The 16,872-nt window shown below is 42.4% G+C and overlaps 1 protein-coding gene across 11 annotated transcripts in view; it reads right to left on the bottom strand.

Moving 5' to 3' along the window:
* Positions 1–16,872, bottom strand: part of GREB1 (growth regulating estrogen receptor binding 1) — a 168,547-nt gene that overhangs the window by 60,285 nt on the left and 91,390 nt on the right. For all 11 annotated transcript variants that reach the window (XM_050950525.1, XM_050950526.1, XM_050950532.1 and 8 more), the window contains 3 exons: positions 3,325–3,507; positions 2,866–3,009; positions 1,336–1,461 (listed from right to left, as the gene is read on the bottom strand). In XM_050950525.1, the coding sequence (XP_050806482.1) occupies positions 1,336–1,461; positions 2,866–3,009; positions 3,325–3,507 (453 nt within the window). The remainder of the gene's footprint in view (positions 1–1,335; positions 1,462–2,865; positions 3,010–3,324; positions 3,508–16,872) is intronic.

Raw genomic sequence — 16,872 nt, 5'->3', positions numbered from 1 at the left:
AACTTGCACTGTTACCAGTGGGCATTTCTGACCAGTGGATGTTAAGGGTTTTCTAAGTTTTGCTCAGAATCCTGTAAGACTGAGCTCTTAGTCTCATCCTACCTTAATATGCCAAGGTACCAGCACATCTATTCACACTGTCAAGGCTATCTTGACAACAGAATGGTTATACCCATGTATACTTCAAAACCTGAGTTTGAGTCTTATAGATTAAAAAAAAAGGTTATGACATTTTCTTTGTAAAAGATATCATATAAAAATAAACTACAACCTATGTGCGGAACTAGCATGCCTCCAGATCTGGAATAAAGTTATTCACTTGAAGATTCATCATAGAGTTAGTATCTACTAAAAAGTTGGACTTTTGTCCTTTATATTTTCCTCACGTGAGGGCAATATATGGCCATTTGTTCTACTTTCAATTACTTATCTTTCCAGCATAATCCAAAGCAGAAGGCACAATTTCAAGAAGAGCAAATCAATATAATGTATTTATTTTTTGCAAATCCCCAAATCCTGCCAGGTCTCACATGGGTTATGTAATTCACTGACATCTGATAGTTTTCCTTGTGAAATGAGAAGGTGAGATCAGTCCATTTTCTAATAAGCAAGTGCCCATTCACTTAGAGAGGTGAAGTGGTGAAGGACTGAGTGGGCCTGGAAACTGAACTGGGATGAGGCATGCTGGCAGTGTAATTCAGTGAAGATTACCTAAAATTAACCTCAAATCTGACTTTGGCTATGATACGGCTATTAAGAGTTTTCCTGCCCAAACAGCAGCTCCATGGTGCTCATGCAGAAAAATTTGGCGATCACAGATCAGACAGAACCATTCTGGACAACCATTTAAAAACAATATTGTTCCTGGTGCAGTCCAAAGAGTAATGTGAACAGTGTCTTAAACTCTGGAGCTAGATGTCTAAGTGCAATGATCTTTCCCAATGTGGACTGCATCCTTTGATAAGCAGCTTCTGACTGGTCAGAATAAAGCTTTCCTGGAATTGATATATAAAACCTGTTCTGGAGTGACTATAAAAAACTGACACAGACAAATCCTTCCAAGAGTCTGGACACCGAGTAAAGGCTGCTTTCTTTTCAAACTAAAATAAGAGTAAAATGAAATAAAAATAATAAATTACTGTTCTGACTTCTACAGAAGCCGTGTCAGAAAATACATAAAACACACCTTGAAAGTTTTATTAACACAATGACTCTTAGGGTAATATTCTAATCCAGAAACAGGAATTTATGCCAAACAGAATACTCCAATTTCCCCTCAAGTAACCAAATCAGAATATACTATTTAGATTGTTTAAACACAAAGTTCAAAGGTACCTAAGATTGATGGTCTTGTCAGAGCTGGCAGGTTATTTTTCACCAGCTGTTGTTTGGGAGAATCTTTGCCATTGTAAACAGTTGAACCTAATGCTGCTGTTGATGGGAGATGATCAGATATTGTGCCTGCCATAAAAAAAAAGTTATTTTAAATAAATGATTAGAGAGGAAGATCCTCAGGTGGTGTAATGAACTGATCAATTAGTCGCTGATTTCAATGGATCGATGACAATTTACATCACCTGAGGATCACCTCATAGTGTTTACCGCACTGAACACAGTGGGCCCAGTTTGGATCTTATATCAGTTTTACAATAGTGTAACTCCACTGACTTCACTGGAGTTACTTGGGGTTTATATGTGGATAATGCCCCAGTCCTGCAATCAGATTCACATTCAGCCTATCAGCATGAAGCCACCTGCTTCCATGGGAAGCTCATTGCAAGAATGGCCTTAAAAGAATCAAGCATTGTATCAATACAAATAAACTCAACCAAAATTTTGAGTTTACATTTTTTTCCAAACATATTTTTATTTATCAGGAGTTGACAGTGTCATGTTAATAAATAGGTAGATTTGACTAACCATAACTCTGCTTATAATTATTTACTTTTTCTACTTTCATCTTTTGAAAATATACACACATCAGTGACGTCCTAGGGGGATTAATGCTTTGTTCTCAATAAACACCAGGTTTCCAAATCTTAACTGTTTAATATATTTGGAGTTCAGGCTCCTCTCTGACAGAGAGAAAAAAAATGTCAATAGAGTTATTGCAGTTCTCAAAATACAAATACCCATCACACTCACAAGACAGTGGACAGATGATTTCATTAGGAGGAAATGCAGAGAGATCATTTCACCTTTCATCAGTAAACACCTACCTATTCACTCCAGGAAACAGAAAAGCAAACCTTCAGAAAATAAATATTTTTAACCATAGAAGATATGGTGGGGGGGGGGTTAAATATGAAAACCTTGACCTTAATATGTCTGAAATATAAAAAATAAACCAATGCCTTTAACAGCAAAAGAAAAAAACAAAAGCTTTTAACCTAACTTCCATATAACCTCTGTAATAAAGAGGATTCCCACTCATATCGTAAAATGGATCAGAAGAACAAACTGAAATAAACAAACTGATTTCCAAAGCATTTGTGCCTAGATAAGCAACAGCTGCAAAATGGTGAAGTCCACTTTTATCACCTTACAACAGCTGGATCTCAAAGATTTGGCTTGCCCTAGCTATGAAGAAGCTCACTGACTCCAAAAGAGAAATATTTTCTGACCATTAAGCTATTTGTCAACTCCTCATCAATAACTTTGAAAAACTGCTTGTAATGAAAAAGCCTTCAAAGAACTATTAAACTTTCTTTTTTCAGAGCTATGACATTATTATATCAATTACTTGATTTAGTTAACCGAGACATCCGCATTTTATTCATTTTGTGTTATGTGTTTCTATTTACACAAACACACACACACACACACACATTTAGTAACCCAAAGGGTTCCTCTTCTCCAAGTTACCTGTTTGTTGAGTCCCAGCCGGAGCATTTGGGTTTCGTGCTGGAACAAGCTCACTTGTGGTGGTTAGCGGGGGACCAGAACTCTCTGGAGGTTGGAACAAAGTGCTTGAACAAGGACCAGACGAAGCCTGTCGGCCTCTGAACTCTAAGAAAACAAGACCCTTCCACTGAGAACCAATACAAAAGCTTTATCTTTGTAAATTTAAACTGAGAATTTAGAACATGAACTAATTTGATTCAGTTGCTATGATATTTGGAAAGCGGGCACTAACGGTTTGTCAAACATGCCATCTTTTTATTAGACAATTGCTTTCTACAGCTGCTCTTTAGTAATCACCTAGCTTTAAAGACTCCTTTGTTTATCTGTCTATCTCAGGCTTTTCTCAGACACTAATCTCTGTGCTATCTAAGCTCTGCAGATGAGAACCAGAGCTCCAACAAGACAGCTTCATTATCTCACCTGCCCCTTTCCAGCAGATTACAGATCCTTTGGTAAGAGTTCCTTGTGCATTCCTGACCAGATAATACTTTAAGTGTTTCTGTTTCTTGGGCTGAGTGGTCAGTTTAAGATTGATGTGATTGGAAAATTCAGTAAAGTAGCAGAAGCCCTTCTTTCCACAGCCAACACAATTGCCAGAGAAACCTGATAAAATAAACAGTACAAAAGATCTGGTAAGATAGGTGACAGTAATATGTAGACACAACACTTCCCTGGGATGGTGAGCATTTGTTCTAAATAATTCATCTGATACAAACATTCTCTTACTAAAAAAATTAAGTCAAACCCTCCAAATTGCACTTGGCCATCAGGTTTCCTAAATTAAGCTTCACGGTTAGTAAATACATACCTTGTTTTCATTGTCTATGGTTATATTTTTCATTTCAGACCACTTTCAAAACATTCCAGATACCTTCATACCCAGGTCATAGAAATGGAAACAGGCATTTTAGGCTTGGTCTACACAACACAGCTTTTAGCGTAAAAATCAGGCAGTGTAAACGCTGTTTGTCAGCACTTTTGCCAACAAAATACTTCCATCCCCTACAAGCGGGGTTCGTGTTGTCGACAGGAGAGCACTCCTGCCGACAACGAGCCGTTTATGCTGCCACTTCCTGCCACAAAACGTTTGTCTTTCAGGGGGGCTTTTTTAAGCACCTGTGATGACAAAAGTTTTGTCATTCAAGTAGCGTAGAGAAAGGCTTAGACTATTAAGGCCCTGACTAGAAAGTACTTAAGCATGTGTTTAAATCTATCCCTATGCAAGACAGCACTGAGCAAGTGCTTAACTTTAAACGTGCACTTAAGCACATTTTTAAAGTGCTTTCCTTATTAGGGTTGCTCTCCTGGGTCAGGGCCTTCAGGAGAAAGTATAGCAAATCCCTCGTGATTTAAGACAACCTTCCCAAATTCGGGGGCTAGTCTGCATGACCCATCTGCAATATCACAGAATTTGTTTTAAAAACTATTATTTATCTGTATGATACCAAAGTGCTTGGGGCTGCACGGAGCCTGAAGGAGACATGCTCCCTGCTTGTGCCAAAGAGCTCAGGGCCTGATGGGATAGCTGCTCCATACACAGAACTCCCAGGGACTTTGTGCCATTCACTTAAATGGGAATTCCTCACACTGAGACCCCGTAGGATTGAGCCCCAAGGAGCAGGTGTTGAGCTCTATTTGTTATTTAAATACATAACAGCACTCCTTCGGGGGGGGGGGGGATGGGCAGATTGACACTGATTGGTTAATTTGTACTGTGGTCTGGGATAGCCTTATTTTTCTTGCTACTTTGTAATGTATTTACATAGGAATTGTCAAAATGGATCAGACCAGCACTCCACATAGGCTAGTACAAGAAATGGGCAGTTATAGAATAACTGGTTCCTATGGACATTTCTTTCTACTCCCTCATCAGTTAATATATGGCTTATGCCCTGAAGAATCAAAGTTTTCCTTTCCTTTCTTTTAATCCTATCTAATGCGCATGTGGATGTGTCACCATCCGCATAAAGGTCTAATCCATTTTTTAATCCTAGGATCTTTGCAAGGAAAATCATGGGAAAACTCTCATACGAAGATTGAGAAGACACTCTCATATGAAGACTGAAAAGATTGAGATTGTTTACCTTAGAAAGGAGATAAACAGGAAAGAATGCAATAAATGGACAAAGAATAAGGAATGGTCTAGAGAAGGTAGATCATGAGCTTCTGTTTCCTGTTTAATATTACAAGGAAAAGGGGACATTCAGTGAAATTGAAAGATGGCAAATTAAAAACCAGTATAAGGAAATTCTTTTTCATTAAATGGGTGAACGAACTGTGGAACTCATTAATACAGGATGCCACTGAGGCTAAGAATTTAGCAAGATTCAAAAAAGTGGCTGGACATTTATATAGATAACAAGAATATTCAGAATTATCATAGTTAATGCTAACATATTTTGGAAAGGATATTAAACCTCATAGGTTTTGGCTTAAGCCATGAAGTAACTATCAGGGTTAGGAAGACACCTAATGTAGGGAGCAGATTATTCCACATCTTTCTAATATGAGGTTGAGTGCACCTTCCTCTCAAGCATCTGGTACTGGCCACAGTTGGAGACAGGATATTGAATTACACCGAGCCCAGGTATGATGTAGTACTGAAATTTTCATGGGCCAATATATTGCTGCAATAAGTTCCACAGATTAATTACTCATACAGTAAAACTATTTTCTTTTATTAGTTTTAAATTAGTTACTCTTCAATTTCACTGAATGGCCTTGTTTTCTGGGTTATAAGAGTAAATAAGAATGGTTTTACTTTCCACCATTTGTTATTTTGAATCCTTCTATCATTTACACCTGATTCACCTCTCCTCTAAATTGAAGAGTCACACTCTTGCTAAATTCTCTCTATACTGAAGTTTTTTTATGCCTATAATCATTTTCTTAGCCCACTTCTGAACTCCTTTGATTTCTGATTTATTTATGTTGAGGTAGGTGCCCATATCTGAACCCATTATTCCAGGTGAGTATGTACCAATTTATATAGCATCATTATAATATTTTCAGTAATATTTTCTACCCCAGTCTTCATACATCTCCACATTTTTTTTTGCTTTTTGGCCACTGCTGCCTTCAGAGCTATCCACAAGTCAGCCCATATCTTTCTTATTCACCCATCCTGTCTGTTAAGAGGTTCAGGGAGGAGTTTAAGATACAACCCCTCCCCCAGCCCCCTGCGGAGTGGCACAGCACTGCACCAACTCTCCTTACAAGGCTACAATTTTGCCTGATCCTGAACCCACTGGAGTCAATAGCAAAACTCTCCTTGGCTTCAATGGATGCAAAGCGAGGCTTCCTATTCAATAGGTGATAACAGGGAAGGACATCTTTCACACAAATTACGTTTTCAAATTAACTGACAATATTTTTGTTTTACTGAGCTAAGGTAAACTAAAAGCACAGCCACTGAAATATAATGCTCTATAAACACTTGTTCAGAAGAATACCAGGAAAAGTATCGTTCGCTTTGCTTACAAATCTGATTACCCTCCTCATTAGCCTCGTAATGGCTCAGCAGAATGTATTAAAGGCCAAAATTCATCCCTTGTTGGTCTGGTATCTAAGGGTACTAGGTCTTTTTGCTGGTTATGTGTTGGAGCTAAAGGGTATTGAAATAGGACTGTTACATCTCAGGTTCTGGTATATAGGTTAGTAAAGGTCACTATGACTTATAACACTAGGACAAATTAGCACTCTTCATAAGCCTTCATATTAAACCAGGTATCACAAAACCATCTGTCTAACATCACACAAACATCAATAGTAACAGGAGAAAACCTTCAGTTACTTCAGTAATTAAAGGCAACAGTAAAAGGAACCACAAATAAACCCAATGTGATTAAAGCTGTACAGTGTTACATGTGTTCTAATCAGATTCAGAGTTCATGAAACCTGGAGAATGAAATCCCTTGTTCATCCACAGAACACAGAAAGCATGGCCAGCAGCAGTGAACTTTTCCCTACACTGACACCTACCCAGATTTTTTTTTAAGCCTGACCATAGAGGGAACCATTTCCTACAGCAAGACAGTGTCGTCTGTGCCTGTTCTGTTTGCTGAGACTGACTGCCAGGCTGCCAAAACTGGTGATAGAAACAGCTGTCCAGTAAGAAGCAGGTCATGGAGCACAAAATCTTTTCATGTGCGCCACAGAGCAGCCACTTGGATCAGTTACCAAGATACAGTGCCTGCTCTGTGGTACACTTGAAAAGATTTTGTGCTCCATGACCAGCTTCCTACTAAAATTCCTAAGTCACTCACATAGATCACTGACCACAACCTGGACCAGACTCAAACTAGCAGAGACCGCACTGAAAGGTTCCATAGCCCCTTAAAGGTCCCATAAGCAATCTCATTTAGCCACGTGAGATCAATTAGGAAACATAATCTTCACTTAGGGCTCATCTACACTTCATGCTACAGCAGCACAGCTGCAGCTGTTGCACCGCTGCAGTGCTTCAGTGTAGAGACTACCTATGCCTGCAGGAGCAAGTCTCCCGTCAGCATAAGTAACCCACCTTCCCAAGAGGCAGTAGCTAGGTTAATGGAAGAATTCCTTCGTCGACCTAGTGCTGTCTACACCACGGGCTAGATTGGTCTCTCAGGGGTGTGGATTTCTCACAGGGATTTATTGGAACACTGCAAGTACCAACTCTAGCACAAGCAGGCAGGACTGAACTTCCTGCCTGAACTTCCTGCTAACCCATATGTCAGATCAACAACATAACATATACAACACAACACCTTAACACTATGATAAAGATATAGCACCATATACTGGTTGAGTTGCTGTCTATAATAACCATTACAACTTTCCCCCCCTCTAGTTAAATAACAGTAACTCCTAGGAACCCAGGTAGTCTGCCATCCATGGGGGTTTCTGTGTTGGTCTGCCCACTAAAGGCCTATATTCAGTCACTGACATCTCATTCATAATTGGATCTAGTTTATCAGTGACTGCAGGGTTCATGTCCTCTATCTGTTGTACACAGACTGTCTGCTGAAGACAGCGTGTGCTAAGGTCCCAAGAACATCCCAGCAATTCCTCCTTCACAACTGGCCTCCCATTATGAGCCACAGGAACCTGCTAGGGGTACCTCCAAATCATTTCTGCATCCTTCTGGGATAATTATTTGGTATCCTCAATGTTTGCCTTCCTCTTTCTTTCAATGAATGTGTGCACTAGTTTTTGATGCACTACAAAGTGGCAAGGTCTTGCTTTTTGTATCAGTAAGGATAAGCTGTTTAATTTCTTAATCACTGTGTAACATTCCCTCCAAAAAGGAGTACTTTGGGGATTTTTTCCAGACTGTTTTTTCCAGTTGCATAGCTGCACTTTTTCTCTTTCCTGGATGGGCACAATTTTCCTTTTTTCTGGCATCTTGTATCTGACATGCTCGCTTCCAACTAATCTGTTCCTCTACCTTCTGGAATGCTGTCCTCAGGTCACTGATATAAGACTCCACCACATCACCCACCTGCATAGAAGCACGGGGTCTTGCCAGTTCTTGCTGCCTGAACATCAAGTCACAGGGAAGCATGAGTGTGCAGAGGCCAAAAATAACCTCAAAGGCGAGTAATGGATAGGTGAGTGCATGCTTGTGTTCTATGCCAAGATGACAAATGATGACTTAGTATCCCAGTCTCACTGGTCTTCGCTAACAAATTGCCAGTGGTGCACTCTCTCCACACTCCCATTACTTGCAGGGTGGGCAACTCCAGTCCTCACCTTGGTTATCTGGAGTTGTCAGAAAACCTCCTATAGCAACCATGATTCAGATTCTTTCTCCTGATCACTGCAGATGCAGTTTGTTTCATCAATTCATCTGTAACTGTCTCAGTCCTTTTATCCAGGTCCAGAGACGAGCTACTAGGATGATCCGAGGAATGGAAAACCTGCCTTATGAAAGGAGACTCAAAGAGCTTGGCTTGTTTAGCCTGGCCAAAAGAAGGCTGTGGGGGGATATGCTTGCTCTATATAAATATATCAGGGGGGTTAACGTTAGGGAGGGAGAGGAATTATTTAAGTTTAGTACTAACGTAGGCACGAGGACGAATGGGTACAAACTGGATATAAGGAAGTTTAGACTTGAAATTAGACGAAGGTTTCTAACCATTAGGGGAGTGAAGTTCTGGAACAGCCTTCCAAGGGAAGTAGTGGGGGCAAAAGACTTTTCTGGCTTTAAGACTAAGCTTGATAAGTATATGGAGGGGATGTTATGATAGGATAGTTTAATTTGGGCAATTGATCTTGGATTATCACCAGATAAGTCTGCTCAATGGTCTGTGGGGAGATGTTTGATGGGATGGGAACTGAGTTACTGCAGAGAATTCCTTCTTGGGTGCTGGCTGGTGAATCTTGCCCACATGCTCAGGGTTTAGCTGATCGCCATATTTGGGGTCGGGAAGGAATTTTCCTCCAGGGCGGATTGGCAGGGGCCCTGGAGGTTTTTCACCTTCCCCTGCAGCGTGGGGCATGGGTCGCTTGCCGGTGGATTCTCTGCAGCTTGAGGTCTTCAAACCAATTTTGAGGATTTCAATAACTCAGTCCTGGGTTAGGGGTTGTTATAAAAGTGGATGGGTAGGGTTCTGTGGCCTGCCTTGTGCAGGAGGTCAGACTAGATGATCATATTGGTCCCTTCTGACCTATGAGTCTATGAGTCTATCTTTCAGTGGTCACACCACAGCATAAGGTGTCAGACACTATCAGCAAATATCAATTTCCAGCTGGTGTTTCTGACAGAGGGCCTTTCCAAGTCAGTCTGTATGAACACCTAGAGCTTGCTGGGTTGGTGTGCTCCTAATTCTGTCTCTTCTTGCCGGTACTTTCTTTTCCTGACAGGTAAGACAGGAAAGTACCCAGTCCTTAACATCTGCAGCCATGCCCAGCCAAAATATCTGTCAGATACACAGTTCAGTGTCTTTTCATACCCCAGATGATCTAATATCATTCTCTGTAAGCTTCCTAGCAAAACAATCCTGTTACCATTATACATTAACAAGTTAGTAGTTGGATCAATGGATTCCTGAACTATGTAGATTTCCCCAGTCTCCTTCAGTAGATAAAATGGTTACTTACCTATAGTAACTTTTATTCTTTGAGATACGTTGTGCACATATACATTCAACTGCATATATGTTCCACTGCACACATAATGTGCACCCAATACACTGGACTCAGAGACTTTTGCAGGGGTACCACTAGGCGGCACATCCGCCCCAGCTGTCCTGGTATGCTGAGCCAGGACCATAAAAGGACGTGTCTGCCTCCTCCCTCTCCATTCCTTCTTGCTAATTGTGAAATTATTGTTCGAAGTAGCAGAGGAGATGGGGCAGTCATTGAAAGTATATGTGCACAACACATCTCAAAAAACCAAAAATGTTACTCTAGGTAAGTAGCCCATTTTTCTTCTTGAAGTGATTGTGAACACATATATTCCATTGCAGGTGACTCCGTAGCAGCTCACTTACTGATGGAGGGATTTTGGATTATCTGAATAGAGATTTATAAAAGCAGCAAAGAGTCCTGTGGCACCTTATGGACTAACAGACGTATTGGAGCATGAGCTTTCGCGGGTGTCATCGGACACAAGTGGGTATTCACCCACGAAAGCTCATGCTCCAATATGCCTGTTAGTCTATAAGGTGCCACAGGACTCTCTGCTGCTTTTACAGATCCAGACTAACACAGCCACCCCTCTGATACCTGAATAGAGATTGCAATCCCTACTTACCCAATCTGCCATCGGCCCAAGAGGCCAGAGTGATGGCATAATGTCTGCAAAAGAGATGTACAGATGACCATGGTTTTTGATGGTAGACATAAATGTCTCTTAGGCCCAATGAATCACACAGGGCTCCAGCACATTTATGCACAGAGACACTTCCTAGGGTGACTACAGATCTTGCACACAAAGTCAACCAAGGTGGACCCCCAGCCTTTGGTAGACACATCTGTAACCAGAGTCAAAGCTGGCTCAGGAGATAGAAAAGGCAGCTCTTTGCATACATTGCGAGGGCCCAGCCACCAGCCCAGGGTTTCAAGCACTCATGCAGCTACATAAACAAGCATGTCCAGAGGATGCCTAGTCAGAAGAACAACCAAATGAAGCGAGGCCCATAGACAATGAAGGTGAAGTCTTGCATGCAGTTACATATACGTACTACGCCATGTGGCCCAGTAGTTGTGAACAGGAATGCACTGCTGTAACAGTATAGGATTTTAGAAAGCGGACTGAAACCTGACCACCAGAAGACAGGCTATCACAGTTATGGCATTGAGGTCTGCTCCTACGAATGTTATACACTCTATCAGCTGCAACTTTGATTTGTTTAAATTCAGTTTCAGGCTCAGATGAGAGAACAGCTATCTGATAATGAGGATGCTGCTGTTGACTTGGATGCTTGAGCTCCACCTACTAGTCAAATGTGTAGGTAAGGGAAAATTTGGACACCTAAGTGGCACAGGTGAGCCACTACTACCACTCTGCATTTTGTGAAGACCTTTGAGGCGAATGACAGACCAAAGGAGTGCACCATGTACTGGTAGTGGATGTCTCTTGCTATAAAGCAAAGGTACTTTCTGCAGCCAGGATATATTGCCACGTGGAAGTATCTGTCCTGTAAATCGGGAGCAGCATACCAACCTCCTGTTGTCTGCAGTGGCTGATGATTAATGGTCATCAGTTTAACTCCTGCAGTACAAATCTTTTTCCCTTTCAGGACTGGGTGTTCACCATAGATCAAACTTATTTCAGCTCCTAAGTCCATACCCACAGCACTGTAATTTTCCAGCTGCTGCTATTAGTTGTAATACTCACTTATAAAAATCACAGGAATTTATTGGAAGGTTGCAAGTAGCAACTCCAGCACACATAGGCAGGGCATGACTTCCTCCTAAACCTCTCAGATCAGAAAACCACCACATAGTAACATAAAAGACAACAACTTAAAGCTACAGTAAGGCTATAACACCACCTAATGTTGTCAACACTAATCATTTCAGTATGCATGAAAGAGCTGATAAGTGTCTCTGACGCATCTAATATTGACCACTCACTTTGAAAAGGACTCAGAGGCTACACATTTTAGAACTTCTTTTATCTGAAAAGCCTTTTAAAAATCAAAACAGTCTCCTTTCACTACCACCCACCAGCTTCTCAGCACTCTCCTGAGATCTCCCTGCTGCAAGTTCCCTCCAACACAGCTATCCCTATCATGTCCCCCTATTGCTACTCTATTTTCATTGACAGTCAGCTTTGTCCACTGATTTTTCATTAGCATATTTTGGCTATAACTTGAGAACTACAACACAACATGACTTTATGTCAACTATTAAGAGCACCTAAGAAATCCTTTATCAGTCAAATATGGATTAGAAGAGAGTCCTAGTGGAGCTGAGAACATTCAACTAACTGGGAGCCCTTTTCTGACTGATAAGACATCCTAAGAGGATCTCATTTTGTTTTCAAGTGTTGATATTGTGCTCAAATATGGTGAAATAAAGATGTCACACATCACTTATATTATCATATGGTTAACTCTAGGGTTTAAAAAGCATCATTTGGACCTTATTCATAACCCAGTACATGGCAACAGGGATTATGCAGGATGAGAACTCAAACATTTCACTATTCCCTTTCTCTTCGCATGCTTCATTTACATGCCAATGTCTGGAAGCAGCAATTGATAGGAAAGACAGGTAGTTTCATAAATAAACTAAATCAAATATGCTTCCATACATTATAGAAAGGGCAAAGGTCAGGGGATTCAGGGCAGCTGTCCTAATTTATCTATGTCATAAGGCTGATTTCACAAGAGAACATGAGATCAATTCATAGAGTATAGGGGATAAAAGCCTTTCACCTCCAGGTCACCAGTTCAAATTCACCTACATCAATAGTGACTGAAGGTTGTTACCATCTGAAAAGTCCTCAGCAGTCTATATGAAATGGGTTTGGATGAATCTGTCCACAACCTAGCAGACAAATACACCCAGTTGTCAGTTAGTTAAAGTAGAGAGGCAAACAACTGACAGAGCATGAAGACTGACCTGTCTTCTTACTGTACAATTATTGACACTCTGGGTCAGGATTGAGGCTCATTAGGAGGACAGTTTGGAAAAGTTTGTTTGCATTGACCCTGGCTATGCTGCCCCTGCTCACTGATTAAATAGACCAGTGGTTCCCAAACCTTTTAATTAGGTGACCCACCAACTGCATTTTGTCTTTCTTTCTGTGACCCACCATTACATGTCTGCACACACTACTGCAGCACCACGAACCTAATCCCGGCCCAGTGTGGAGGGGCTTTCAGTCCAATTTCATCTGAAGTCTGAAGCCATGTTTGTTTTTGGAAGACCAGGCAAGAATGTTCGGTTCTGCTTGTTATTATAATGAGCTTGGTATCAGGGCCGACTCTAGGCACCAGCAAACCAAGCACATGCTTGGAGCCGCACATTTTCAGGGGCGGCATTCTGGCCATCTTTTTATTTTATTTTATTTTATTTTTGTTTCTGGCGGCAAAAACCTAGAGCCAGCCCTGGCAGCAGCAGTGCGTCGTGCTTGGGGGGCATCCTGGGGCTGCTGCGGTTCGTGCCGCGGAGGAGCAGCGCCACATCTTGTGGCTGGGCCAGGCAGGCTCCGAGCGGGCCACACTCAGGCTGGGGGCTGCCCTGTGTGCGCACAGAGCCGCCGGCAGGTGCTGCAGGGAGGCTGCCCCCAGCACTGCAGCTGGGGATGTGCAAAGTGGCCCGAGCCGCCCAGGGACTGGGGAAAGGCAGCTAGAAGCAGCAGTAAGGCCACAGAGGCGGGGCGCTGCCGTGTGGGGCCCATGTCCCGCTCTCCAGGACTCCGCTCCCTCTGGGGCTACCCTGCCCTGGCTCCTCAGCCCCCTGCCGGGGCAGTCCTATGGCTTCTCAGCCCCCTGCCGGGCAGTCCCCCAGCTCTGCCCTCCCAGGTCCTGGCCAGTCCTGGAGGCAGGAGCCCTGGCTAGAGGAACCCTGGGCTGAGGCACGGCCTTGGAGCCCCGCTGCTTACCCCGACCCTGCCAGCTGGAGGGTGGGGAGGGAGCTCAGGGCTGGGGCGGCAGGGGGTGTGGAGAGCCCAGCGCTGGGGTTGCAGGTGTGTGGGTGGGAGAGGGAAGAGAGCCCAGAGCTGGGGTGGCAGGAGGTGTGTGGGGGGGGAGAGAGTCCAGGGCTGGGGCAGCAGGGGCTGTGGGGAATTGGGGGGAGAGAGCCCAGGGCTGGGGCGGCAGCTGGGGCGGGTGCAGGGGGGGAGAGAGAGCCCAGGGCTGGGGTGGCAGGAGGTGAGAGCCCAGGGCTGGGGTGGGAGGCAGCCAAAATTTTTTTTGCTTAGGGTACCAAAAAACCTGCTTGGTATACAATATGCCCTGTGCATTTCATCCAGCAATAGAAGTAACAATACAATACTTCACAATGGAACCTTTCATCTACAACCAGGCTTACAAACGATATGTAAATTAACCTTTTCTGCTATATTATTCTGTCCCCAGCCAGGGACTAAAATAAATACACTTCTTACCCCTAGCAATGGAAGTGGGGATGATCTGTGCAGCTGTTCTCTGTCTCTGGGAGGAAGATGGTAGGAGACACTAGCTGCATTGTTTGTCCTCACATTCCCACTTCAAGACATGAAAAGTGGGGAAAATAAACGGATAAAACTTTGTGGGGGGAGGGGAGAGGGATGTATCAGCTGCATTTGTTGGGGAAACAATGACCCCAATCACAACACTGCCTTCTCCATCCGTTTCTAACAGATCTCCAGGCACAAGGAAAAGGCTTCTTAATGGCAAAATACTGAGTTCCTTGCAATTAAGGAAACTAATTCTGATTAATAAAGATAAGCTGGTGCAATGGAGCTTCTCAGGGTACAAATTAAGGGTCCTGTGCTATTACACACAAATGGTTGTGCTTGAAGCAGACACCCACACGTTTCCAAGAAGGGGGCCTTTCCAGTGGAATATTAGATGTAATATGAATGGCACATAAATCACATGAACAGGTAGCTAGGAGAATAATACAACCTTTTACCATAATCAATAAACCAACCCTATACCTGCCCCAGAGGCAGGTCAACAGCCTGTCATGGAGACAAGACTAGGAGTCAAAAGATAACGTCAGCAAACTATGAGACGCTCCTCAGGTGTATTTTCCTTCTGAGCCTACAAATAGCCAACAGGCATATCCACAAACTGATATGGAGCCAGCTCAAGAATAGCCTGGAAACCACTAAGACATTTCTTGGGTGTGTTTTCCTTCTGAATAAATTACTTTTGGATAATCTACAATAGTGAACAATACCCTCCCCCTTTACACAAACACCACTGACCCAAGAAAGAAAATGAGGTGTCTGATGGGTTACAAACACTTCACTTCATCCTGTAAGGTGCTCGGCACCTCCTAGAAAGTGCCAGATGCCTTCAGCTCCAATAGACTCTCAGTAAGTACTCAGCATTTTGGAAAATGGAGCCTGTTACCTCTACAGTTACTAAATATTTTGGGGCAACATTTTCATTTTTGTTTACAAATACACATACTCACGGCTTTGCAAAGGAAAATGGTCTCAAACCCAGACTTTCAGGAATAATTAATCTGTTCCCTTCTTTCAGAGCCATCAAATAAAAGGGGGGTTGATCACTTGATGATTACCTGTTCTGGTCATTCCCTCTGAAGCACCTGACTTTGCCCACTGTCAGAAGACAGGATACTGGACTAGACGGACCATTGGTCTGACCCACTATGGCTGTTCTTATGTTCCTATGTTCCTTTCTATAAAGTCCTTTGCAGTTATCAGCTTGAATTTAGTGCAAGATAAAGTGGTTACCATGTTAGTCCAGCAAACAATAAATTGAAGACAAACTCATTTGTCATAGACTATACCTTTTATTTGTAAATAAAACTGTTTGGCTTGTGAGACTGTGTACCTGATTCTAGTTTCCCTTACTCTGGTATAATTCCATTGACTGCAACAGAGTTAATCCTGGTTCACACCAACATACATGGGTATGTTTATACAGCCACTGCGAGCAAGCCTAGATATACTCTTGCTAGTGGAACTCGAGCTAGCATGCTAAAAATAGCAGTAAGGACATTGCAGCTTGGGCTGGAGCTTAGACTCTCAAGTCCACCCGATCCCTTACACTTGACAGCCCGAAATGCAGCCCAAGACAAGCTCAAGTCCTGATAGACAAGGCTGTCTACCCAGATTGAGAGGCTTGCTCCCAGCTGCAGTGAAAACATAGCTAGTGAGAACAGAACCAAACAATCTTTATTTACTTAAACATGGTTAGTGTACTGTTGTACCACCACCATGCTACCCTGATGACAATAAACTGCACCCTATTCTTTATCAGATTATAGGACTCAGGAGTGTTCCTTTGTTTGCAATTTCTGTGGCCTGAATCGGGATCTTAAATATGTAGCTTCTTTTTGGTTGAAGTTTATTCCAGACTTTCCAGGGGTAACCCTACAGCTTTGCTAAAATGTTTCACAAAAGCAAAAGTGTTTGCTTCATTAGTTTTCATGTGTGATAAAATTATAAAAAATAAGCATACAAATAGCTTACAGGCAACTAATATAGCATCGAATGTGCAAAATGAGGGCACGAGTAGCACAAAAAATAGTGAGCTATTATCAAATGCTCCTTATTGTCCTCTTCAGTTCTTGTTTAGCATGCAGTTAACAAATATACTACTTCCTCTGTGCTTACAGTCAAGGGAATTTAAGTTGTTAATAGGGCTAGCAGTGAATGAATTGAGTGGTACAACATTCCTGTCTGTATCTTTAAAATGACAACACTTGGCTGATTTACAATCCCCTTAATTCCTTTACAATCACTGGTCAATTTTATTGTGGCCAATCCAAGTCAGGAAGATCCCACGCCGAAAGACATTACTGTACATGGAGTTACATTATGCACCTTCACACTATGCTGTTATCCCAAAT

The sequence above is a fragment of the Gopherus flavomarginatus genome, chromosome 4 (genome assembly GCF_025201925.1).
Source record: "Gopherus flavomarginatus isolate rGopFla2 chromosome 4, rGopFla2.mat.asm, whole genome shotgun sequence".
Taxonomy (NCBI): domain Eukaryota; kingdom Metazoa; phylum Chordata; order Testudines; family Testudinidae; genus Gopherus; species Gopherus flavomarginatus.
Note: the sequence above shows the minus strand (reverse complement) of the source record. Positions and strands in the feature narration are given on the sequence as shown.